Here is a 27,696-nt window from a genome sequence, read left to right as displayed (position 1 = left end):
AAATGCACAAATTTCCATCCTTTTTGTAATTTTCCTTACTTTGTAAGATCTACATTACCTCTAGATTTGTAACTTTTTATTTAGTGATTGATTACATTTGGTATTATGAGTATAGGCTTCCAAGGTTTTTATGGGTGTCTTTCTACTAAGAGTTCCTTATCTCATGATAATCCCTGTGATTTCTGGTTTTATCAGTCAAATATTATTATCTCCAATGTTAATGTTCCCACCAGAAATCCAATTCTACAATAATATCACATTCACATGAAAAATGTACATACAAATCATAACACTTCTTTAGTCCTTCTGCTATGGATTGAATTGTTGTATCCCCTGCTTTTCCCTGCCCCTCAATTTATGTTGAAAAGTTAATCCCCAATATGATGGTATTTGGAGATGGGGCCTTTGGGAGGTAATTAAGTCTTTAGGTTGGAAGCTTCATGGTGGGATCAGTGTCTTACAGGAAGAGACACGGAGAGAGCTTGCCTTTGTCCTTCTTTCCTTCCTTCCTTCCTTCCTTCCTTCCTTCCTTCCTTCCTTCCTTCCTTCTTTCTTTCCTTCCTTCCTTTCTTCCTTTTTTCCCTCTTTTCTTTCTCCCTCCTTTCTCCACCTCCCCCCTCAACACAGCTGTATGTGAACCAGAAAAAGGGTTCTCATGAGACCCCTACCATGGTGATACCTTGACCTTGGATTTCCAGACTTCAGAAGTGTAAAAAATAAATGCTTGTTGTTTAACCAGTGGTATCCTATCTAATAAAAGAGTAATATGCAAATTGACTGCGCCTCTGTTACACCCACAAGCCATGCCCACTGGCCAATCGGGAGTGAATATGCAAATTAACCCAACCAAGATGGCTGTGGCCACAGAGTGAGCAGGAGGCTTGGGTTTCCTGGCAATGGAGGAAGCCAAGCTTCCTTCAGACCACTCCACTCAAGGCTACAAAGTTTCAATTACAGAAGATAAATAAATCCCAACCAAAATGGCTGTGGCCACGGAGTGAGCAGAAGGCTTAGGTTTCCTTGGCAATGGAGGAAGCCAAGCTTTCTGCAAACCCTGGTCTGCCCTAGCCTCTGCTTAAGTCTACAAAGTTTTAATTATAGAAGATAAATAAATCCCAGATACTAGAGCCTCTGCTTGGGTCACTAGGGATGGGGGTGGGGTGGCTGGCCTGAAAACCACCACAGGCTCCTTGTGCAGGCCTCCCCATGTCCCAAGAGAACCCCCACCCTGATCCGTCACACCCTTAAGGGCAAACCAGTCGGCCTCTACCCATGTACCAGGCCTCTATCCTATCTAATAAAAAAAGTAATATGCAAATGGACCATCACTCCAACACATAATATGGCTGCCCCCATGTGGACACAAGATGGCCACCACAAGATGGCTAACAGGGGAGGGGCCATACCTGTAAGAAAGGGAAGTTAGGGATGACCCGGCCTGCAGGGGAGAGCAGTTGGAAGGCCATGTCTGCAGAGGAGGGCATTTAGGGGTGACCAGGCCTGTAGGGGAGGGCCGTAAAGAGAAATGAGGCTGGCAGGGGAGCAGTTAGGCATCAATCAGGCTGGCAGGGGAGTGGTTAGGGGGTGATCAGGCTGGCAGGCAGAAGCAGTTAGGGGCAATCAGGAAGGCAGGCAGGCGAGCAGTTGGGAGCCAGCAGTCCTGGATTGTGAGAGGGATGTCCAGCTGCCCGTTTAGACTCGATTGGGTCTAAACTGGCAGTTGGACATCCCTTGAGGGGTCCCAGATTGGAGAGGGTGAAGGCTGGGCTGAGGGACACCCCCCGCTCCCATGCACAAATTTCATGTATTGGGCCTCTAGTTCATTATAACAGTATGGAAGGACTAAAACAGCTTCTCATAAGTAAACCTGTCTCTATTTTAAGATTGCATGAAATAGTACATTAAAAATTCTAAGGCATTCTTAAAAACTACAGCTAATAATAAGTTCAACAAGTCCACAAGTGATATAAAATTATATAAAAATGAATTGTATTTCTATCGCTAACAATGAACAATCAGTTAAGATGAAGTTAAGGCAAAGTAGACCAAAGTCCAGAAAAGTTAATGACCTTACACAAGCTCACTTAATTGATAATCAGGGCCAAATCTAGGGTGGCAACCCAAGTCCCCTTGTCTCTAATGGCCTTTGTGCACTTTTCAACATCTTGTGCATATATAGGGAAAATAATATATTTTGAAAACACTCACTTTTACTAAACTGAATATTTGATCACCATTTTCATTTAAATGCATTTATCAGCTTATGATTTATAAACAAAATAATATCTGAAAATACCATCTTGCATTTTACACTAGTAAACGATACACATCACTTTCCTTTCAGGTTATGAATTAAATGTGAATTATACCTGAAACATTGCCAAAAGTGTGGTCCACATCTGGTCCACTAAAAGGAGGATAGGTGCTGCCCCGAACCCTTTCCCATTCATTATCATCACTGAGATCCTGGATCCAGAAACAAAAGCCATCTTCAAAATCACAGTTAATTTTCTCATAATCTGTAAATTTAAAAAAAAAGAAAACACTTCAAATTTAGTCCACATGGGACTAGTTGTTACAGATTGCATTGAAAATAATCTAAACTTATGGAGGTTATAATTAAGTGGCATGCACAAAATATTTCTTTTTAATTTATCTTAACACCGTTTCACTCCATTTTAGTTAAAAAGTTCAGCTCTTTGTGCCAACTGTTTTAGAATAATATCTTTCTTATACTCCATTAAAACTTTATCAAAGATAAGCTTCTTGGTTTTTTATTTTACATCTTACCTCCACTGGCTTACCTACATAAACTGTTTATTTCATATTTTGCTTTCTCCCTATTATTAACTTTGGTACTTTAATAAAAAATAAGTTAGTGTAGAACAGCCAGGGGATCAGTTTTAAGCTAATTTAAAAATTTTACTTTGAATTCTTGAAGTATATAAAATTTAACTATTTTATTGATTTCTATTTCTCCTCAAATTGGTTACCTGATTCTTTGAAGAATATTAACTATCTTCTAATTGCTCATTCCTTTCTAAGTATTAAGTAGAGGAAGGTATACATAAGAGATATCCATTAAAAACTTGTCTAATAAAACAGATTATAAACTTGTTCTAAAATGTTAGGTTCTGCTACTTTTAAAATTTCATTACCATATTAAAGTATCTGGAGATGCAAAGGCTAAAGAATAAACAATACTTACTATTAAGTTCTCTGCTGTTGAATGCACTGTATGCTGCACGAAAGCCAATATACTCATTTTCATCTGATTCTATGAAAAAGGTGGCAGTAACTTGGTTGGAAAAAATTCTAATTGTGCCAGGGTTGGTTTCTGTGAGAATAGCTACAAAAGAAAATGAAAGTAAATATCTATTTATCCATCCATCCATCCATCCATCCATCCATCTACCTATTGATCTATCAATCTATTATAAATCTATATACCACTCAGGTAACTAAAAACATTAATCATAGGATTAATTAATTTTATTTTAAATGACTCTTCTTCTAAGCATTAGAAAAACAAATTATTATACATGTTTATGGCTTGAAAAAACTACATTTTAATTTTTAATTACTTAGCTACACCATATACACATAAATATAGGCATTCTTTACTGAAAAAAATTTGTCTAAGAAACATGCTGTGCTAACCGGGGCTAAACTCTGCCACAATAATAGAAACAGTGCACTTCTTTGGTTCTCTACCCATATATTAGTAACTCTAGGACCTCAAAATAATACATGGTGACTTCAGGATTTTTTTCTACTTTATGTTGATTTTGTAATATTGGCTTACATTGATTACATTATTTCTATTGCATATTAGTTTTGTTATTTTTTGCCTTGACTTTAACCTATGTAAGGAATATTTTTACAGACTTGTGATTCTCAAGAGTTAGAATAGTGCTCGGGATATAGAAAATACTCATATGATGATTTACAAAAATTATTATTATATGAAATTTTTTAAAAACAAATATATAATTTAACATATGCATTCACAAAAGGAATGATATTGCATCTAAAAGGGGTAAAATTTGGTTCTCAGGGGGAAAATCTGAATTTTTAAATGTATGAAGCTAAGATATGCATATAATGTGTAAATAGATATACAGACTACCTAAAACATTAAACTAGGTTAAAAATAAGGGTTTAGCATTTTTGTTTGATAATCTGAACTGGATATCAGATTGAGGTTTCTGAAAAGTATCACACTTGCAGTTTGGAGAAAAAGCACCTCATTGAGTTCTAAAGAAAGACCATTTTATGAACTATTGAAAATTCTGTTCTTATCACATAGAACTTAGTAAAGTGATACTTAAATGATGATTTCCATAGAATATAAAAGTAAGAACATCATGGACAAGTGTTGATTCACATCTTGCTCTTTGCCTCAAAAATGTTCCATGTCATTCTTCTATTATAGTATTTTCTCACAAAGAACTACATTGATGTAGATTCCTCCCACCATGACTTTTATATAATTATATCACCCAAATAACTCTGATATTGAAAATCTTTGTAGTCCATAAGTGTCTAGTAGCTTAAAGAATGTGACTATCTTAGAAACTTTGCTTCAAACCCATCTAACTCTCTCTTTCTGCCTTTCCTTTGCATAGCAATGGGACTGTTTTTTGACAATGGCTTCTGGTTGAGTCAGAATGTGATTCAGTAGCACCCTGAATGCTTATACTGTGTTGAATCTTCAGGCTTTCTAATGGTATTGTACTAGCCTATATAGTTCATAAACTTATGTCCTGAGGTCCATTATCATGCTCCAGAGATACATACAAACTTTTGGAAATGGTGTAGTATGTTTGTGTCTGTAGAGACTTTCTAAACTTCATCAGATTCGTAAAGCCCCCATGACTAGAAGGAGCTTCAGGCCATGGATCCAGTGGAAGGCATGTACCTGATGCCTCCAGGAAGATACCCTGTTTCCCCGAAAATAAGACAGTGTCTTATATTAATTTTTTCTCCCAAAGTTGCGCTAGGTCTTATTTTCAGGGGATGTCTTATCTTTCCATGAGCTAGGTCTTATTTTTGGAGGATGTCTTATTTTCCGGGAAACACGGTAGCAGCAGGTAGTGGTTAAGAGAAGGGGCTCCAGAGTAAGCATGAGAGCTAGTTCTGACTACATATCTTACTAGCCTTCTCTGTGCCTCGGAGTCCTCTTTTATAACATAATAATACTTTCCATAGAGGTTTGCAATAAAAAGGAAATGAGTAACTTTCATGTGTTACAGCGACTGGCATATAGTAAATGCTCAATAAATACTGTCATGTCTTTTCTCCCTAATTGGGTTGTAAGCCCTGAAAACACAAATATTATCCCTAATGCTTTCCGTGCTTCTGCCATTCTGCCAGAGCATCAGAAACATTTAAGCAAATTTGGGTGCCAGATTAATATATGAGTAATCCAAGTGACAGAGTTTGCCTACATAAAAGAATCAGGTCTGGCATTGAAAGAAAAAAGTTTCCTAAGCATTTTTAAAGGCTGGATTTTTTAATAGCAAATAAAATACATTTTCAGACAACAATTCCTTTAAAAAATCCACTGCTTCTACTGAAACCGTCTTACACTTCTATAAACATCCATTTCCCTATACTGGCCAAACAGTCATATTTAAATGTGAATAAACTCATCATGTGTCTTTTATCAGCAAAGCCCCTGGAGCGTAGGTCTTGTGAAAGAGAATGGTATGGAAGCATGAATAAGATACAAGGAAATTTGAAAGGAGGGCAATGGGCAGGAAAGAGGCTTTCTACAGACTATGAGTTGAAAGACGTAGCCCCAAAATATTGATTCCATCCAATTTACAAGAGGAGAAATCCTGCCATTGTTATAAACATTTAGTTGAGTGCTCATGATTAATTTGGTATGGTGTTATGTCCTGGTGACATGGGGAAGAAATAAACCAGGTTCCCCTATTAAAAAAGTTAGATCGGTGAATTATAGAAAAACAACTTTGGAATTCATCTATATGGGAGAATGGTCATAGGGGCATCAAAAAGGTGTATGAGGAAATCATCTTTATCTGGGCAATATGATTGGAGAGTCTTTGAGAGCCTCTGGGAAGATGAGCACTTTAAATCAGTGCTTGTTAAACTTTTCCATATAAGTAATCCTATCAACAGAAGTGAGTGAATGGGCACTTCTAAGTTAACACAAAAATGTTTGAATAAAGTACAAAGTCAATCAAAATGCTTGACTTTGAAAAATATTTGCATGTATTAGTTAATCCCATATCCGCAATATGATTATTTTTGCTGTAGGGTAAGTTGACAATTCAGGAAGATGCACTATGTTTATTGTAGTCATGTGTGCTTAACTTTTAGAAACAGCCACTGTGGAAAACTGTATGGCGTTTCCTCAGAAAATTAAAAATGGAGCTCCCATTTGACCCAGTAATCCCATTTCTAGAAACATATCCCAAGAAAACAGAAAGGACATATGCACCCCTATGTTAATAGCAGCACAATTTACAATAGTTAATATTTGGAAACAGCCTAAGTGCCCATCAGCAGATGAGTCCATTAAAAATCAGTGGTCCATCTGCACAGAATAATACGCTGCTGTAAAAAAGAAGGAACTTTTACCATTTGCAACAGCATGGATTGAGCTGGAGAACATTATGTTAAGTGAAATAAGCCAGTCAGAGAAAGATACATATCACATCATCTCACTCACATCCTATATAATAAAACCCTATATGCAGATTGACAGAACAGCAGATGGACTGGTTACTATTATGCATATTGACCACCAGAGGGCAGATGCTTAATGCAGGAACTGCCCCCTGGTGGTCAATGTGCTCCAATAGGGGGAGTGCTGCTCAGCCAGAAGCTGGGCTCATGGCTCATGAGGCAGCAGTGGTGGCAAGAGCCTCTCCCGCCTCTGCTGCACTGCAGGTGGGAGGTAAGGAGTGAGGGGTCCTGAACTGCGAGAGCCCCAGACTGCAAGAGGGATAGCTGACTGTCGGCTTAGGACTGATCCCCCCAGGCCTAAGCTGGCAGGTGGACATCCCCCAAGGAGTCCTGGACAATGAGAGGGTGCTGGCCAGGCTGAGGGACGCCTCCCCCGCCCCCCCCCCCCCCACAGTGCATGGATGTCATGCACTGGGCCTCTACTATGGAATTTAATAAACAACATAAACTGATGAACTAAAATAGATCCAGAGACTTAGGAGCATCAAACAGACCTTCCGATCTCAGGGGGCTGGTGGAGGGAGTTGTGGATGGTGGGGAGGGAGAGGAGGTGAGAGATCAACCAAAGGACTTGTAAGCATGCATATAAGCATAACCCATGGACACAGTCAGTAGGGGGATGAGGGCATGTGTTGGGGGTGGGGAGGGGGAGTGGAAACAAACAGGGAGAGGTCAATGGGGGAAATTATTCATATGCAATACTTCACTAGTAAACAATAAAGAATTAAAACAATAAAAGAATGGCCTTGAACTGTTAAGCTATAATATTAGGGATATGTTGTCAGCAGTTATTTGGGAAATGAATGACAGCTAAGTGCTTGGGATAAAAAGAATGGCATATCAATGGCACACACTCAGAAATACATTTTCTCGGCTTGGCAATTTGAAATCAATTTCAGTGTGCTCACCCAGTCTATTTTTATTCAATTTCTTTGAGGATGCACAAAATATCTATGTATTTTTCTGAACAAAACATTAAATTAGCACACTTGGAACTTGTAATCTTCCACCACTTTCATACCCAGTATTGATAATTATTACCATCACTGAATAGAATATTGCACCTAAAACACTTTTAAAATACTTCTCCATCAACCTATTTTGGCTTATACCAATTCCTATAATTATTTAGAAAAACTCTACTGCACTCAAAATCATCTTCTTTTATCTAATGCCTACCTTCCTCTGACACTTTTTTTTTTTTTACCAGTTAGAGAAGTTTTACATCATGATTTCATATAAAAATGACTGAGTAAGGCCTTTCGAATTTTTTTTTATTAGCTTACTCTTAATCAAATATATAAGAACTATTTTACGGTACTGGATACTTATACTTTCTTTAGACAATGTTATTTTCCTGATTTAAATTAAAATATTTATATATTTATATATTTTCAACATAACAAGGATAATAACAGTATTTTAGACATACATTCTGAGCTGGAATTTTAATGAAAGTGAATCTTGTATGCATCTCTCACATAAAGAAATTTGCTAAAATATTTAGAAAAATATGGGATTGTGAATCAGAAATGCAGGCCTTATCATTATTCTAAAAGTAACTTTAGAAATAATGTGGTTGTTCATTAATTAAATACAAGTGTATCATTACTTATAAACCTGTTGTTTAAACTCAAATCAACATAATGAAGTTTTTGTCAGGCTTTGTGCTAGATGCTAGGCTAAGATATTATTGCCTTTCTTGCGAAAAGGTATAATTAAAAAAATTTAAATGTAATTTTAGAAGTCAATGTTATTTCTCATGTAACTTCCAAGTTAAAATTAAATTATTTAGCTTTCAAAAATCTAAAATAGATTTATATTTCAAAAAGACCTTAAATATTAAACTTACCTATTTGTTATTATTGAAATATACTGTCATAATTTTTATATTTGGATTTTTGTTTCTTTATTGCATTTATTATAATTGTGTGTTCTTTACATCATTATGCCTAACGATTCTAAGATTTATTTATGAATGACTGATAATCTAACCATATGAAATAAATAAAAATATCATTTAGGCAAATCAAGGTATTTGAAGAGTAAAGGAACAAGAGTCCCTTACACCTTTCACTTTGGAGCAGCTCGTCTCTACAACATTAGCTTTCATCATGTATAGCATTTACAACGCCTATACAATATGGTTTATTGAGTTAAGTTAAAGTGCTGAGACTAATATTTTGCACATTGCCAGTGACTGATGTACACTAAAATTTATTATTATTATTATCACATTAGCCCTTGGGGAATTTTATACCCACTGGCTTATTTGTCCATCTAAGTAAATATTTATGTTGACATAATATTAAGAAACTGGATTTATCAGCTACAGAAATAAGTAGATTATGAAATGGCGTGGCCCATTTATTAAACCAAATGTGACTTACCACGAGTTCATCTGTTTTATGTACGCTCATTATTGAGTTTGTTCTTGGGACTTTTAAAGCACAATGAAGAAATGCATTGTGCTTGAAGTCAGAGATTTGGGGTTTGATTCCTGCCTCCAGCATTAACTAGCTTCATGGACCTGTGGTTACTTAATTTCTTATACCTCATTTTCCTCTCCTGTGATGCATATTTGTATATTTATTGAAAATACTAAAAAAAGAACACCCACAAACAGCACTCAGTATCAAGAGTGTCACACCAATAATACACAATAAAATGTCTATATTATTGCCCTAGCCAGTTTGGCTCAGTGGATAGAGTGTTGGCCTGTGGACCAAAGGGTCCTGGGTTCAATTCCAGACAAGGGCACATACCTCAGTTGCAGGCTCCTCCTGCAGGAGGTGACCAATCAATGTAAACACATCACATTGGTATTTCTTTTTGCCTCCCCCTCCCCCTCTTCCATTCTTTCTAAAAATCAATGGAAAAGTATCCTTATGTGAGGATGAAAAATTCATATTATTATCATATCTTAAATATTTCTCCAGTCTATATATCAATCAAAAAATTCATTAGGTAGAATCCGTTTCTCATGTCCCACAAGCACAATTTAAGTTAGTGCATTCTCTGCCTTCCCTTTAGTATCCATCAATGTCCAGGTATTTAATGACAAAAGGTTATGTGATAACAACACTAGCCATAACTACCAATTACTGAGCTTACTATGCTTGCTAGTCATTGTCTTACCCACTTTGTCAGTAATAGCCCCAAAAGAGCCAGAGGAACACAGTGCATATTGAAAATAGGAAAAAGAGTTCCATGAATTTATAACTTAGGCAATGTCAGAGAAATATACCATAGTATTTTTTAGTGTTTGAGTTTTACTTAATGGGAAGAAGTAACACTCAAACAAAGCATAGTACAAAGATATAAGTATGTATATTTTTGGAAAATTCTACATGCTTATAAATAACATGAAGCAGAATAAAATCAAGTGAGATAGTAACTATTTTACTACTAAGAAGACTGATTGTATAGAGCACTAAATTATTAATTTTTTTTAACGAGGACCAGTTTTGTTTTTTTAAAAATATATTTTTACCAAGAGGAAAGGAGAGGTATAGAGAGCTAGAAGCAACGATGAGAGAGAAACATTGATCAGCAGCCTCCTGCACACCTCCTACTGGGAATGTGCCCACAACCAAGGTACATGCCCTTAACCAGAATTGAACCTGGGACGCTTCAGTTGGCAGGCTGACACTCTATCCACTGAGCCAAACCAGTTTCTGTAGGATCAGTTTTGTTTATTTGTTTTAGAAACTTGAAGTTTGAGTTTACATGTAGTTCAAAATAAAAATAAAATACATCCCTCCAGTTTCTCACATATTTTAATTCTAATAATAGATTGTATTTTTGTTTTAACTTACCTCTTAAAATCTTGCTTGAACCCACGCCTTCATAAATAAATAACCTATCTAAATAATATATGTTAAAGGAATCGAAGCTCAGTTTAATGGAAAGTCCTTGTTTCACCCTAAAGAAAAAGCAAAAAAATAGGTTGAACAATGGTAACAACTCTTAATGCATTCTAGAATTTGAATGCATTTTTCTCATTGTACATAGTAAACACAATATAAGATCAACACTCTTAAGAACATTTTTAGTGTGTGGTATGACTGATAGCTATTACAATGTCGTGTGGGAGATCTATAGAACTTTTTCAACTGGCATGACTAAAATTGGGCCCAATGAACAGTAACTCCCCATTTTACCCTCCCCCAGTCCCTTCAGTCACCATTCTACCCACTCTCTCTAAGGGTTTGAATACTTTGGATGTGTTATGTCAGATTCAATCTCCTTTAATTGGTCTGTTCAAATTTTGCATTTCTTTATAATTCAGTGTTGGCAAATTGCATTTTTGTAGGAACTTATCCATTTCCCTTACCAAATTTGTTGCTGTGCAATTATTCTTTTAGTTTCTGTAGCATCATCAGCTGTAATCCCCCTCTTTCGTTTTTGATTTTATTTGTTCTTTTTTTCTTACTCTAGCTAAATGTTTGTCAATCTTGTTAATATTAAAAAACAACTTAGTGTCAATTTTTAAAGTTGCTTATCTATTCCCTTTTTAATTTATGCATTCTCTAATATTAATCATTTCTTTCTTCTGCTAACTCTGGTCTCAATTTGTTCTTTTTCCAGTTCCTTGAGGTATAAAGTTAAGTTGATCGTTTGATATCTTTGTTCTTTATTAATTAATAGTTTTTAGTATATAGTGCTCTCATTTTCATTTGTCTAAAGATGTTTTCTAATTTTCTTTTTTTCTAAGACCTGGTGATTATTCAAAAGCCATAGAGGCTTGCAGGTTTATTTCAGGAGTTTCTATTTTGTTTTTGCTCCCTCTGGTGTCCATATATGGCACTGCAAGTTCTCTGGTTCTATAGCAGCATGCCATCCCATTCTCCCCCCTGGTTCCTGTGGGCCCCCAGCCATTCAAACTGTGCAGGATCAGCAGCTTGAGCCATGGGAGATACATAACAGTCCCTGGGAGAGCCCTTGGAACAGCTGCAATGCTGGAAGCATGCTGCACTCCCCACCTTCTATCCTCAGGGAGAAGCCTTGATTGCGTGCCATCTCCTAATTACGTCAAGCCATGCTGGCCACAACAAGTCGCCCCAGTTCCCCTTGGCTCTCAGCATCCCCAGGCACCTGAACTATGGTTCCCTCAGTGCTCCCCAAGAGGTAAAGAGACTTTGGCAGCCCTTGGAAAAGCTAATCTTTTGGATGCATGATCCCTTCTTCTCTTTCCTTCCCAGTGAGAAGCAGCGAGCCAAGACCAGATGTTCTCCTGATGTTGTGGCTGTGGAAACTGTGCCCTGAACGAGTCCTAATTGGCCTCCTAAGCTTATAAGGAAAGTATTGTGCTTACTCCGACTCCCATCACCAACAGGGAGAAGAAGCCACCTGGTACAATGTGCCTCTCCTCTGACAGGCAATTTTTGAGGGGGAAAAAATAGTTATATTATTTACATCATTAGTTAAATCATAGTTTTATCATGAAGTACAGTATTTGTTGGGGTAATGTTTTTGATTATTTGAATTTTAAAATTATCTATGCAGTAATGATGACTTTTTAAAAGATATTTTTATTGATTTCAGAGAGGAAAGGAGAGAAAGAGAGCGACAGGAACATCAATGATGAGAGAGAATCATTGATCGGCTGCACTCTGCACACCCCCTACTGGGGATTGAGCCCAAAACCCAGGCATGTGCCCTTGACCTGAATCAAATCTGGTCAAGAGCATTGGGGACCCTTCAGTCCACAGGCCAACGCTCTATCCACTGAGCCAAACCAGCTAGGGCAATGATGACTTTTTTTTTTTTTTTAATAGTTTTGTTTTGTTTTTTTTAAATTAAGTAATAGAAAGAAAGTAAAAAGAACAGAACCATACAATTCCTTAATTAACAGTGTCAGAAAGGATATTATGATTATAGTAGAAGTTTATTGTGTTCTGCTTAGAAGCCCTATGAATTTGACCTACCTTTATTAAGAAGTGGCTATAACAATGACATTATTTTTATTTGGCATTAATAAAATTTGAAAGATTGCATGAAGGATTACATTTAGGATTCATGCATTTTCCATTTTCAGAAGTAATCTAAGATTTTTTTCTAAGGCTTTCTGAGGACCTGTAGAGTAAGGAATAGGATGCTTTTCATTTTACTTATCAACAATGCTAATAGTCATTTAAGAATGGTGCTTTTTGAATTTGATGTGATTATATTGGAAGCATTATCCTAGAAATTGATTAATTTTTCGCTTGGCAAGAATTATTTAGAATTGCTATTGTAAATACAAAATCATATCTTTCGCACACAAGTAACATGTTGTATAGAACATGAAAACAGAGGAAATTATGCTCCAGTCATATTACACGACTTCCATGGAGTTTAGCTCCAAAAATAGAAATTATTTAAAGAGACAGGATGATGCTCTTTCCCAGGATATTGCCAAGTAAATGCATGTAGAACAATCTTCCCTTCACAGCCCATCTCATCTCTGGGATGTGTCTGCGTAAGGAAACAACCCTAGTGAATCTTTATGGGGCCGTTTCCTCCCATTGGTTTGGCAAGAACCCGAAGCTCTGCCTTTTAATCTTCTTTAATCAGCTGTTATATTGATTCCCCTCGTTTGCTAGTGGATCATTACAATGATTAAAACTATTTTACAGTAGGTAGGTTGTGAAACCATTATCTCATCCGGCTGTTAAATGAATGAACTAACCAGAATGTCAATTCTCAAAGTAAATTTCCATAGAACAGTTAGACTGAAGGCTGTGGGGAGAAGATGTTCAGTGGCTTAATAAGAAACATATATTTTGTGGAGATTGACATAGCATGTGTGAGAAGTCCTAAACACTTTAAAAATTGCAAGGTGTTTATTCCAATTTTCTTTATATTTGAGTAAAAAATGATTTGTTCCTTAGAATATCTGGGAGGAACATCAGGTAGCACTCCTCTGTGAAAAATGCTCAGGTGAACATGTAGGTAGATCAGACATTAGCAATTTGATTATTTTGACCATCATAATGGTTTGGATTGGTCGACTGAATTATAAGCTTGGAGGTCAAATATATAGCAACTGGTCCAAGAATTATTCAAGATACAGTGAGAAGGTTGTATGCAACTTTTTATCTCCCATGACTGAGTCACACCAAAGGAGATTTTCCTACAGATGTAGACATAAAGAGAAAGTAACTAGTCTGCATCAAGATGCATGTGACATGATATCAGATATACCATTTCCTGTGATACACAGACGTACACATGTACTATTTAATATGGCGGTACTTGATCTGTGGCAACCACAGAAAAAACAACTTGCTACAGGGCCTAATGAGATGACCTAATTATTAGACAGAAGGCCTTTTTATTTTATTGCTAGAGGCCTGGTGCACAGAATTCGTGCACAGGATATGTGTGGGAGTGTATGTGTCCCTTATCCCAGCATGCACCCTTTACAATCTGGGACCCCTCTCATAATCCAAGACTGCTGGCTCCCAACTGCTCACCTGTCTGAATGCCTGATTGCCCCTAACTGCTTCTGCCTGCCAGCCTGATCACTCCCTAACCACTTCTCTGTCAGCTTGATCAATTCTTAACTACTCCCCTGCCAGCCCGATTTGCCCCTAACTCTCCTTCCCTGAAGGCTTGGTCCCTCTCAAGTGCACTTACCTATAGGTTTGGTCACCCCCAATTGCCTTTCCCTGAAGGCCTGGTCAATGCTAACTGCCCTCCCTTGTCAGCCTGGTCACTCCTAACTGCCTCCCTTGCAGGCCTTGTTCCCCCCAACTTCCCTCCCCTGCTGGTAATCTTGTGGTGGCCATCTTGTGTCCATATGGGGGTGGCCATCTTTGACCACATGGGGGTGGCCATCTTGTGTGTTGGAGTGATGGTCAATTTGCATTTTACTCTTTAATTAGATAGGATTATTTCTTTTAAATTGATTTCAGAGAAGTAGGGAGAGAGAGAGAGAGAGAGAGAGAGAGAGAGAGAGAGAGAGAGAGAGAGGAGAGCTCGAAACATCAATGTTGAGAGAGAATCATTGATCAGCTGCCTCATGCATGCACCACACTGGAGATTGAGCCTATAACCTAACAGAGAATCAAACCATGACTCCTGGGTTCATGGGTCAACCCTCAACCACTGAGCCACGCCCACTGGACTGGCAAGAGGCCTTTTTGAAAGGTTAAAATAAGAAGGAAGGTTCTTATCAGTTGGGAAGGCTTTGCTTCATAGCTAATGAAAACAATTTTGGGGAAAATTAATACATTGCTAAAGGTGGTAAGACTGATTGCATCAGAGAGTGTCTTTACGACTTAAGAATGGGGAATAGAAGATGGTATATTACCGTATAATCCACTTGCAAACAGCACTTGATTTATTAGGCTCCGGATAGTTGATAGCTTCGAAGGACCCAGAAGATCCGGTCAACAAAAATCTTCCATCACAACTTGTGGCTGTCAAAAATGACAATTAATGTTAGACAAAATTACCTTGGAAGGATTTCCCAAATGAAATAGGGTTTAAGTAGGTCATTGAACACTGAATAGAGCTCTCATGACTGAATCTGTGCTTAGGTTATTTTGTAAAACTGAATGATGCACTGGGAGATCAGATCTCATGCTTAAAATCCACTGGCTGTTTACAAATGACCACAGAATGTGTCCTTTTTCTCCTGGCATATTATTAATTCCTCATGTGCCAGAGGCATTGGGGAAGGTATAGAAATGGAATACATTTAACAAAATTAGATTGCTTTCCCTGGAATCTGAGTGCTGAATAAGCTAATTCTAAAGTAAGGATGGAAAAGCCCATTGTAATATTACACAGAAACTGTGCTAAGTTATAAAATGTAAGCTATAATATGACATAAGATACTTTATATGGACAAAAGAATTAAAGAATTGACCAGCATTTAAAAATCTTGGTAAAAATTCAAATAATTTTGGTTAACTTTTAGCAATTTGGGGTATCATTTTTATAAAGCATAAAAATACTTTGGCAAATAAATGTTTAGTTTAAAAGTATTTCTAATAACAATGACCCAGGGATTGATTGCATTGGATTATGACTTGACAGCCTGATTCCAGGTCGAAGACAACAAAAAATAGCAACAAACTGAGAACAAAAAAGATAACCACCCAAGAGCAAGGATTCAACTCTGCACGGGCCCTTACAGACCTCAGGAAAAGAAACAGAGAAAATTGTGGCTGTCGAGAGAATGAAATCTTCTTTTGTATAAATGTAGAGCTAATTTATATGTTTTAAAGATAAACAGTAAAATATGTGACTTTTTAATGCAGAGCTTAGTAATTTTCAAAACACAAAAGAAAATCTCCTTCACTTTCAACCTTGCCTACCACAAATCATGCCAAATAATTGGGACGATGAATCACGTATCTTCAATGACTGTAAAAGTATTTTATGTGATATGTAGAGCTTTTTAATTGCAGTTTGTCAAGAAATCTATGTGCTCCAAGATTATAAGCAACGTGAGACAGTCCATGGCTATTGTAAATACTTGGTATTTAATGAGGTGGGGCGATCAATCCTCCCAGCCCTAAAATATAACTGCTGGAATGTATAGAGCATTTTCTGTATGCCAGACAGTTATAAAGTCATTAAAGGCCCAGTGCATAAGATTCATGGACTGGGGGAGGGGTTCCTTAGAGGAGCCTGAATCCTCTCCCAGTCTGGGATCCCTCACGGGATGTCTGCCTGTGAGCCTAAACCAGAAGTCAGACATATATCTCGTGGTCTGGGGCTCTCACAGTCTGGGACCGTCGCTTCTTACTGCTCACCTGCAATGGAGGTGGGAGAGGCTCCTGCCACTGCTGCTGCACTCAGCAGCCATGAGCCCAGCTTCTGGCTGAGTGACACTTCCCTTATGGGAGAACACTGACCTCCAAGAGGCAGTTCCTGCATTGAGCGTCTGCTCCCTAGTGGTCAGTACACGTCATAGCTACTAGTTGTTCCACTATTCGGTCAATTTGCATATTAGGCTTTTATTATATAGGATTATATATATATTAATGTTATCTTGGCAACAATCTTATGAGGTTCAAGGTAGGAAAAAGGAGGCATAAAGGGTTAAGAAACCATCACACATTCTCACATTATAAGGGACCATTCACAGCAACCAGTCTTATTCCAGAGCACATAGTGCTTTGTGGCCGGATACCCTTACATACAGAGCTATCATGATGACAACATCTACTTTTTGTGCTGAAAAGCAGGAAGTGAATTGTGAATGAAAGACACAGGGGATTAAAAAAGAATTCCGTCTCTTTGCTACAGCATGGATAGACCTGGAAATTATTATGCTAAGAGAAATAATCCAGTCAGAGAAAGAGGAATACCATACGATCTCACTTATATGTGGAATGTTATGAATAAAATAAACTGATGAACAAAATAGAAACAGAGGCATGTTTACATGGAATAGATTGACAATTGTCAGAGGGGAGGGGTGTGGAGAGGACTGGAAGAGATTAGCCAAAGAACATATGTGCATATATGCATAGCCCAGGGACACAGACAACAATAGGGTAAGGTGGGGAGAGGGGCATGAGGGCTGGGTGGTGGGGGGCAGAGGGGGAGATAGTGGAGGGTATCTGTAATGATGTCAACAATAAAAAGGAAATCCCGTCCTTTCAATGTTCTTATAACTAAAATATTGATCACGTTTGCAATAGCCATCTACTACAAACAGGAGGAAGAAAAAAAAAAAGAATATAAAAGAGAACAGAAAAAGACCAATTTAAGAACTTATAGAACCTATTTGTGAAGCTGGGATATGCTAGTGCCTCTTTGTATTATTCACTACAGGTATTTTGAGGAAGAAGTCAACAGCTTTGTGCCTCACAACAGCATTCACAATTTTCCAGAAGGCTGAGCTACGTCCCTGGTGGCAGAGATGGTTGTATATAAGTTCACCCCTTTTCCAATCCCTTCCTAGGCACATGACTGACCGGCTCCTCCCACAGTGGGTTCACGTGACTGAGTCTGACCAATGAACTGCTGTGGAGATGGTTCTGTCTGTTTCCAGACAGAGGTCTTTCTAAAGACCTCTGTAGCATTCTTCCTTGTCAGTCAGCGGTTGCAGAGCGTGGAGGGGAGGCCTTGGGACAGAGGGGACCAGGGAGGAGCTGCATCCTGAATGCCTACATAGGAGCATAGACCTCTGCCATCTTCCTGGGACTGTGATGTAAATGACAAATAACCCAATGTTGTGTGAAATCACTAAGATTGTGTATCACAGCATTTAGTCTTGAAGAACATGATCAATTGGACTGTCCAATGGTCTATGCAAGTGCTGAGGGTTAGTGAGGAGGGATACTCTACACGGAAGGGCCCTTGGTGAATTCTTGCATGCAAGTAAAGGTAGAGAAGAATATTTTTATGATATCTAAAATAAAATTACAGTATGATTAAACTACTCATAATAGCAAAGCTCACAATGTCAAAATATTATTCCAAGACAGAGGTTTGTGCTAAGGACTTTCTTATGTAAATTCTCAGTTAGTTCAGGCTGTTTCTGGAGAACCTAATTTTACATAAGGCAATGAAGCAAGATAGCCTTTTGGGAAAACAGGTATAATGCAGCTGTGGCTGAGTAAGATTACTGGAGGTCCGGGGTAATAACTTTTTAGACTACAAAGTGCTTTCCAGGGCAGTATCAGAAAAAAACAAAAACCTCTAAGTGGGAGATAAATGAGTCTGTCAAGTAACACCAGCAGTTCCTTCGAGCTACCAAAATGTTGTCTGTGGTGGGATGGAAAATACCCTTAGGACCTGCTGAGAGCTTCCTCTGCAGGCTCAATATTTACATGCCTTTACAGGGTATTGAATTCTCCAGGATGATCAAGTCCAACTTTGGTGGATAGCTTCTATGACCATCACTCTGGTCTGTGGTGCACACACAGAGCAGGATGCAATCTGTGGAGACACTTGCCAACTTCCAAATAGACCTGAACATTGGACTGGAGGCTGTGAGTCAGCTAAAAAGTAAACTTTCCTGCTGATGCGATTCTCATCGGAAGGAAAAAAAACAGTTTAAAGAAATCTTGTTTCAGCTACAGTCAGCCCTAAGCTGTGCAAACCTAAATAACTAAATACTAAAAGAGCAAGCTGTGTGGGGAAGTCAATATTAATTAATGTGACTCTCTTAATAACATAAACTAGAATTAGAGCTCACAACTGGGGGGAAAAAAAGAGTAATAGAGGGAGAGTATAGGTCAATTTCATATAGAAAGAATTCCCTCAAATTAGTTTTGCTGTGAATGTAGGTTGATGGATAAGAGCTTTCAGGAAGAAATGCTACCTGATTTGATGCTGAGGTGAAGTCACTGCTTTTGGGCTCAACACTTAGTAATGAAATGATAAATAAAATAACGTATATGCCTGAATTCTAGCTGGATTAATATAGACTAATTGATTGATATGTCCAATTCCTAATCTACAAATTTTTCTTATTTATTTTCCAAAATAGATACAATTTTACTAATAATATAATGCCCAATTACAAATAATGAAGAGAGTCAAGAAAAATAAAAAATGGGAATTGAGGGGATTAAGAAAGTTAGTGATACAAATGGCAAGTTGATACTAAAGTTCAATTAACACAAAATTTCCAAGAGACTGAAAAGTAATAATGCATTTGGTCCTTAACACAAATTTAGGGAATTAATTCAGTTCTAATAGTGAGTGTGGCTCATCCTATGAATTTATAGTGACTCAGAAAAGTAATTCATGGCTCTATGACTTATTTTAGGACCAAATTTCATATTTGCAAGATATATCTATGATGATTTTTTTGAAATGCATTGATATTAATTTATCATGAAAATTATTAACTTCATGACAGTAAAAATCAAATTATAGGTGTGGTTCAGTTCATGATTATATATACCCACCCTCCCTCCCCCAATGTAAAATGATTGATCATCATTCTACAGACTTAAAGCCATATGTCTCACTTTGGCATACATTATTATTTTTGAAATGTAAATCAACATCACCTGGATCACCTCATGATGGCACACTTGTATTATATTCTCCCTGAGAAGATTTTGAAAACTGCCTGGAAACCACAGCAAAAGAAAAATAGGTTTCTTTCTTCTGCTTTGAGTAACTTAGTTATATAAAATAGATTAAAAATATCCTGTAGCCTGCACTTTCTTCCAATATGCTATGAGTGCACTTCAAAGTATGTACTTAAACTTTGAAGGTTTGAATTTTATCCAAGAACATTTGAATTAGGATTTCTTAGTAAAAGAAGCCTCTTTGGTCAAGTTGCCTCTTCTTCTTTTTTTTTTCCTTTTCTTTTTGAGTTGGTGATGGGAAACAAACGAACTTCCTGCCTTGTAAAGTATGTTTCAAGTGGATAGGTAATTTATAAAACTTTGGTTGTTATTGGAGTGTTCATCTTCAATTAATAGCACCCTAGAAGAGCAAAGTTAAAACAAATACTAGGAAAGCAAAGTGTAGCAAATAGCAACTAGAGCCTTTTCACACTTCAGGAGCTATTGTTCTCAGGATCAATGTTGACATTGATCATGAATCACCCCCCAAAATTATTCAATTCATGCTTTTCTGTTTAATTTTTCAAGAACCAATTATAAGTTAGAATTATTTGAATAGGTCTTCACACTGCTTATTAATCTGTATTTATACCTATGTAGTAATCTTTCATGTATATGTTACTCAACTACACAATGAAGAAATAAGTCAAAGAGTAAATGTGTTCTGATAACTTAGGGGCATGCTTGGCATATGGTACATACTACTTAAGTGCTAACTAATAATGACAGAAACTGTTATTAGTAACAGATGACAACATTTACAAATAAAACACAGATGTTTTATTCATGAGACTTTAAGATCTTATTCACAACTGATTTCCATTATTCACAGATCTACAACTCAAGTACATTTTTTTTTTGTTTATTTGTTGCTTCTATGCCAAAAGGCAAATAAAAGCAACAATCAAAATGAAAGAGTTAGGAACCATTAAAATGGAAAACAAAGACTGATGTTATGATGGTGGAAAAAAATGAAAAGCACTCAAATACATAACAGCCACTTTGGGATAGTTTAATATGGGATGAAAAAGAATGCCATTCTTTTGGCCCACATACGACAGTCATTGCTAGCATCCACAGCATCCTTTCCATCATCATCAAATGAGATTCTATTTTATTAAAATATTGTATAAAATAAAGTTTAAGAAAATACAATAATGATGTTTTAGATTTTGTGTTAAATTATAATCATGACTTTAGGGAAATCTTATTCTCCAATAGTTTCTGGTATCTGAGGGGTGTGTGCAACAGTAAAGATCTATGTAATAATATAAAACATGGTCTACATACATATGCATTATATATATATATATATATATATATATATATATATATATATATATGGAAAAGGGGTTCTATGGCATGTAATCTCACCGGATGATCTGACTATAAATTCATAACTGGGCAGTCACTATGGGTAGTCACTCATAGTATATAACCTCTTTAGTAAAATGCTTGTCTTTACCTTAAGTTTAGTCCTGTCCATACATTCTGTGCACCTAAGTTAACATATATACCTTTGAAATTACCCCTCTTTCAGACCACTCTTCCTAATATGTGACTCCCCTACAAACCTCTTCTTCTCAAATACAAGAAAAGCATGTCTGTAATTATCCTATAATCCATGCTTGCTTTCTCCAATTTTCATGTCATCTTCTTTATGTTCCCTCCTTCATTTCAATGCATAAAAGACACTGAGAAACGAAACTGCTCATCCCCAGAGCATTTGGGATCTTGCTCCCTTGCACAAGTTGTCAGTTTGGCTCAAACAAACTCTTCTAGAAATTCTCCACAGGTTTGGGTATCTCTAAGGTCAACAGTATGTGTATATGGTCTCCATCAAGCAAGGGGGGAAGAGAACAGCAAGGGAACACTACTTACCACAAGTTTTATTGTCTTCGTCGGAACCATCTGGGCAGTTTAATTCTCCATCACAAAATAAATCAATTGCGATACATTTTAGAGCGTCAGCACAAGGCCTTGAACCGGGCGGACACTTCTCTGAGACATTGCCTTAAGGAAAAAAGACCGAGTTTGTAAATTTACTGCATACATATCAGATTTAATGCCTTACCACATGTACAAAGTTTGGATATTTATTATGCATTTTCTCGTTTAAATTCTTACTTACAAGCACATATTTCAATTTTCCCTGGAAATATTAATTTCGTTTAATATATCAATGATTTGTAAAACTTAGGATTTTATATTAAACAAATTCTTCATAGATGTTAAATATGAATGTTTATTTTATTTGAACTTTGATAAATCAACACTACAGTTTTGACATTTGGCCCCTAATGTTTACACCTGCTAGGATTGTTATATATGTTATATGGGACGGTTTGTTGGAATGTTTTCCACAGCATCTGCATTACTGGTAAGCATTTCATTTACTCATATACATATATTAAAAAATATTGTGGCTGAAGTCAAGGTTTGCATTCTGTAGAGCAAAATTTGCCAACGAAAGCCATTTTATAGTAAAATAAGTTACTTAAAATTCCCAGCACAGAGCTATATTGAGCAATGGAAAAAAAAAATCCAATGACTATTTCCTTCAATATTTCCTTCAATATGGGTCAGGGTTCTTACAGGAAAGACATGCCTCCGAAGAGTTCTCTGCCATCTCGTGCCTGGATCTGATCAATGTGCACTTCTCAGCCTGTCCTGTCCTTCACTGACACATAGAGATGCAGCAAGAAACACATTTTACTCTAGTAATTGGGAATTTTACATGTGATTCTAAAAATGACATGCTGTTTTATGCTCACTAGATAAAGACATATGTTTCTATTTTTCAGAGCAGTGTGATAATCTGATTTTTTGGGGACTATGATTAGAATGACAACGATGGTTTAAAGTTTTTGAAAATCTTTAAACTCAATAGCATTTTTTTTGGGGGGGGGTGGGGGTTATTGTTCTTAACCTTAAAACCAGCACTGCACTGCCATCTACTGGGCTCTAAAATCATATTTTACTCTGCAACGCTCTATGAAATTAATTGCAAAAATAAAAGTGCTTATGTCAATGAATCTACTAAGGTAATACTTCATTTGGAACATTTATGGATAGAGTTGCTGAGTATATATAGAACTAAATTAGATTTTTATAATTAGCTCTAATTAAAAGGGATATACACATTTGGGAAATTCATGGATCACCTAACATCTAAAAACAGAACAGTATAAAGATCAGAACTGTTCACAAATGACAGAATATTCCCATATAAGACATTAAAAATAGAATGATAAAAGGATACTGAATAAATCCAAATACATACTATTACCATTGATATCTATGAGATAATAATCAAAAGAGTTCTTAATCATTAAGTCCCTGACCCATGAAAGGTGGAGTGTCAATAGTATTCCATAAATGCTTGCTAACTAAATAAACAACAAAAAAAATTTATGTTAGATTCATTTTAATAGTAGTTAATAGAATTCTAGCTATTCAGATTTGGGGATATGGCTAGGAAGATGTACACTTTGTCTGTCCTAATACTTTCCATGGGAACTTCATATTTCTGTCTATGGCCTATTAACCTCTGTAGATCTAACCTCAAAAACACATGAGATCCTTTGATGTCATTAATAATTATTCACTCACTCCATAAGTATTTATTTTCTATTTATTTGTGTAACACATTTTTAAGGATAGACATAAAGGGAGTAGTAAGACTCTAGTCTCATGGAGCTTGGAGTTTAGTGAGAGACTGGGTCATTACTAATCTGTATCTATAAAAGCCAATATTCAAAATGTCCCCTAAGGAGTTTGACTGACCAGGAGTTTGATTGCTTGCTATGATGTGCGTTGACTACCAGAGGTTGGTGTAGAATGAAGGAAGGCCCTGGCTGTGCACTGGGCCTCTAGTTAGTTTTAAAAATATATATATTTTATTGATTTTTTACAGAGAGGAAGAGAGAGGGTTAGAGAGTTAGAAACATCGATGAGAGAGAATCATCGATCAGCTGCCTCTTGCACACCCCCCACTGGGGATGCGCCCACAACCAAGGTACATGCCCTTGACTGGAATCTAACCCGAGACCCTTCAGTCCACAGGCTGATGCTCTATCCACTGAACCAAACCAGTTTCGGCTCTAGTTAGTTTTTAAAAAGAGATCTAAAAATGTGCTATGGGAACAACAAGGATTAGACAATTCATTTCCTTTTGAGATAGAGGTTATAAACTTTTTTTTACATAAAGTAGGTTTTGAAGGATGCCTAGAAATGTCCCAGGACAAGAGGCATATGGAATGTATACATTGTGTGACAGGAGCATAACAATATATGGAAAACAGGTGAATGTAACTTCTCTGGATGGTAGGATGTTAGTGAAAGTCACAGAAGGCAGGGAGTGTGGTGCCAAATACTAGGGGACTGGTTTTTCCTTTGAAAAGTGTTAGAAATATATATATATTTTATATAGGCAATAGGAAGTTTTTAGATACCTATGTGATATGACCACTCTATGTCTCAATAACACAATTCTGGAGCCAGTGGAGAGTCAGAGTCACATAGAAAGAGGAGACCAAGATAAACTGTTACAACAATCAAGGAGAAAGTTAGTGAGGGTTGGAACTCTTGCACTAGCAGAAGAGATGGGACATGGACTCAGTTGCTATTTTACAAATGAAATTGGTGAACTTTAGTGGCCAGATGTGCTCCTGACCAAAGGGATGGGGAGAAGGGGGTGCTAAGAATGATACCTACACTGGTATCATTCTGGATTGGCCAGTTAAATTACTAAGGATCATTAGTTACAATCTATATCTACATCTCTCTCTCTCTCTCTCTCTCTCTCTCTCTCTCTCTCTCTCTCTATATATATATATATATATATATATATATATATATATATATATTTATATATATATATAAAACCCTAATATGCAAAAAGATGGAACAGTAGAACAAATGAACAACAGGTTGCTATGACATGCACTGACCACCAGGGGACGTGTGCAGAACATGGTGGGCATTGGCCACGGCAGGATGGTGGATCAGGCGAGCAGGGGTGCCAGACCAAGGTGGGATGCCGGTTACTGTCATTGGGCGAGCCTCTGGCGGTTACTGAAAATTCTTTGCTTCTGCATGCCGCAGTCCTATTGGCCGCTCGCACCCACTGATTGTGCCAGCACTGGCTCAAACCTGCTGCTGGCGCCGGCCCAAATCACTCCATGGGAGTGGTGGCAGCATGAGAGGGACTGCCAGCGGACAGGAATGGGGGCTGTGGTGGGAGGGGCCAGGCAGGGCGTGGAGGATGGGTTGAGACCTGCCTTGTGCCAACCACTCCTTTGATGTGCACAAATTCATGCACTGGGCCCTAGTAGTGAATATAAGAGCAACAGCTGATGGGATTAGAAAATGACTCGAGTTTGAAGTATTTTGATTTGGAAGTGAAAATATTAGGAACTATAGCTGATTTTGTATTATATGTCTATAGATTTTTTTCATGAACACTTTTCAGCTGCCTTGGTCAATGGAGAAAGAGAATATGTATATATTTTTAATCCTCACCCGATAATATTTTCCCATTGATTTTTAGACAAAGTGGGAGAGAAAGGGAATGACAGAGAGAAACATTGATGTGAGAATTGGTTGCCTCCTGCATGAGCCTGACCAGAGCCCAGGCTGGAGAGAAGTCTGCAACTGAGGTATGTGATCTTGACCAGAATCCAATCTGAGACCTCTGCCCTTGACCAGAATCAAACCTGAGACCCTTTGGTCTGCAGACTGACACTATCCCCTGAGCCAAACCAAGTAGGGCAAGAAGTTCCTCATATTGAAACCAATATTGAAAAATATAATTGTTATATAAGAGCAGTATAGTTTAGCTTCTTATTAGATTGCATTTTTACCTAATTTTCCATACACATAAATGACAATTTCCAACAAAATCATTGATTAAAGCATTAACTGTTACAGAAATTAGCCAGATGCCAGTTTTTAAAAAAAATGACCTTTCATTTTTAAAACTAGAGTTCTTTGAGTTGTGGACTAATCTATTTTCCATTTCATTCCTTAATTTTTACTCTGGCCTTTTTCCTTTTCTAAGTCTGCCCTGTGCTTCTTAATAGAGGATTTTCAGGAAAGGAGTTAAATAATTGTATGATTTTTCCTTATTTTTATTGATTTTAGAGAGGAAGAGAGAGGGAGAGATAGAAACATCAGTGATGAGAGAGAATCATTAATCAGGTGCCTCCTGCATGCTCTCCATTGGGGATTGAGGCCTCAACCTTAGCATGTGCCCTGACTGGGAATTGAAGCTGATCTCCTGGTTCATAGGTCAATGCTTAACCCCTGAGCCATGCTGGCTGGGCTAAATAATTATTTTATTTAAGAGAATATTAATTGGTTTTGTTTATTAGAAGCTGATCAAATTCCATAGATATTAGTTATTGTTATCTTGAGTGGAAAAACACCTGCACATTGCTTTATTTCTATATGATATTTTATCTTCAGGATGTTAATTTCTTGGCATATTATGAAAACCCAGTAGTAAACTAATATTAATTGGGGTTCTGCAAATGAAAACCATTTATTGATTTACATTTGTATCATGAAAAATTCAGTATAAACTCAGTGTGATTACTTCAGCATGCTCTAAAGTCATAATAATTTCTAGTGATATGGGGTGAGGAACCTCCTGGGCCTACTTGGGCAGGCCCTATGCTTCGAATATGAAGGATGGAAGACTGAAATCCATTTTTTAAAATTTGAAACCAGTTATAAAAAGTGTTAATGCAAGATAATAATTTGAAAATCACATTTTAGAAATCCTAGATTTTTATTTTCCCAGCTATTTATTTATCTATTTATTTTTAAATATCTCTTTTTAAAAAAATTTTGAAATATATTTTATTGATTTTTTTTTACAGAGAGAAAGAGAGAGAGATAGAAACATGGATAAGAGAGAGTCATCGATCAGCTGCCACTTGCACGCCCCCTATTGGGGGCATGCCCGCAACCAATGTACATGCCTTTTTTCCGGAATTGAACCTGGGACCCTTCAGTCCGCAGGCCAATGCTCTATCCACTGAGCCAAACCGGTTTCGGCTACTCATTTATTTAAAAAAATACATTTTTATTGATTTCAGGGAAGAAGGAAAAGGGAGAGAGAGAGATAGAATCATCAACGATGAAAGAGTCATTGATCAGCTGCCTTCTGCATGCTCCCCAATGGGGATCAAGCCCACAGCCCCCTGACCAGGAATCAAACCTCAATCTCCTGGTTTATAGGTCAATGATCAACCACTAAGCCATGCTGGCTGGGTTATTTTCCCTGTCATTTAAATGGGAGTAATAATACAAAGCAGTCAAGTGATGCTGTTTGAGACAAATTGAGCCCAAGAGCCTTATAGCTTGCTTAGCAGCGGCAGTTGAATCTGAATCCTAGAACGCCTGCCTTTAAGAGACCAACTGCATTTACTTTTACACGGTATTGGAAAAAAAGATATCACCTTACAGAAATTCTCATCCACTTTGATAGAACAAATTTAATCTTTTCAGCAAGACCATCGTGGGTCGATCCAAATGAAATTACAGTGGAAAGGTACTTTAACAGTTCCGATATCATATGCACAGAAGGGTTTTCAGTGTTTAGCAATATATTAATATTGTTCTCTTAAATGTAGAGAAAGAAACACACTTTAAGTCATAATACATTTGGTGTCAGAAAAGTCCCTGTGTTATAGTCTTGGGGCAATTCAACCCAGGAACATAATTCCACCTCAGCTTCTCTTGACTCAATTTCATTAAATCAGCCAATTATTTTTCTTCAGTCCCCAAACTCTTGCACGTAGTGGAATGGTAGCAAGATTGCATTTTTGTATAAGGTCAAGAAAGCCCATGATAGTGAAACTTTGTTTTTCTGCAATTGCCTACACAGTAAGTAACAAAGCCTAGGGCAAGCTATATGCTACAAACCCTGCAAGCATTC

The 27,696-nt window shown here is 37.2% G+C and overlaps 1 protein-coding gene across 1 annotated transcript in view; it reads right to left on the bottom strand.

The window, feature by feature from the left end:
- TMPRSS15 (transmembrane serine protease 15) overlaps positions 1 to 27,696 on the bottom strand; it is a 110,246-nt gene that overhangs the window by 58,870 nt on the left and 23,680 nt on the right. The window contains exons 7-11 of the mRNA XM_036447555.2: positions 21,633 to 21,764; positions 15,017 to 15,125; positions 10,536 to 10,642; positions 3,209 to 3,349; positions 2,370 to 2,519 (exon numbers count right to left, since the gene is read on the bottom strand). Coding sequence (XP_036303448.1) covers positions 2,370 to 2,519; positions 3,209 to 3,349; positions 10,536 to 10,642; positions 15,017 to 15,125; positions 21,633 to 21,764 — 639 coding nt within the window. The remainder of the gene's footprint in view (positions 1 to 2,369; positions 2,520 to 3,208; positions 3,350 to 10,535; positions 10,643 to 15,016; positions 15,126 to 21,632; positions 21,765 to 27,696) is intronic.

Source organism: Pipistrellus kuhlii, unplaced genomic scaffold, assembly GCF_014108245.1.
Source record: "Pipistrellus kuhlii isolate mPipKuh1 unplaced genomic scaffold, mPipKuh1.p scaffold_m20_p_2, whole genome shotgun sequence".
NCBI lineage: Eukaryota > Metazoa > Chordata > Mammalia > Chiroptera > Vespertilionidae > Pipistrellus > Pipistrellus kuhlii.
The sequence above is the reverse complement of the archived record's forward strand: the minus strand, read 5'-3'. Positions and strand labels throughout refer to the sequence as shown.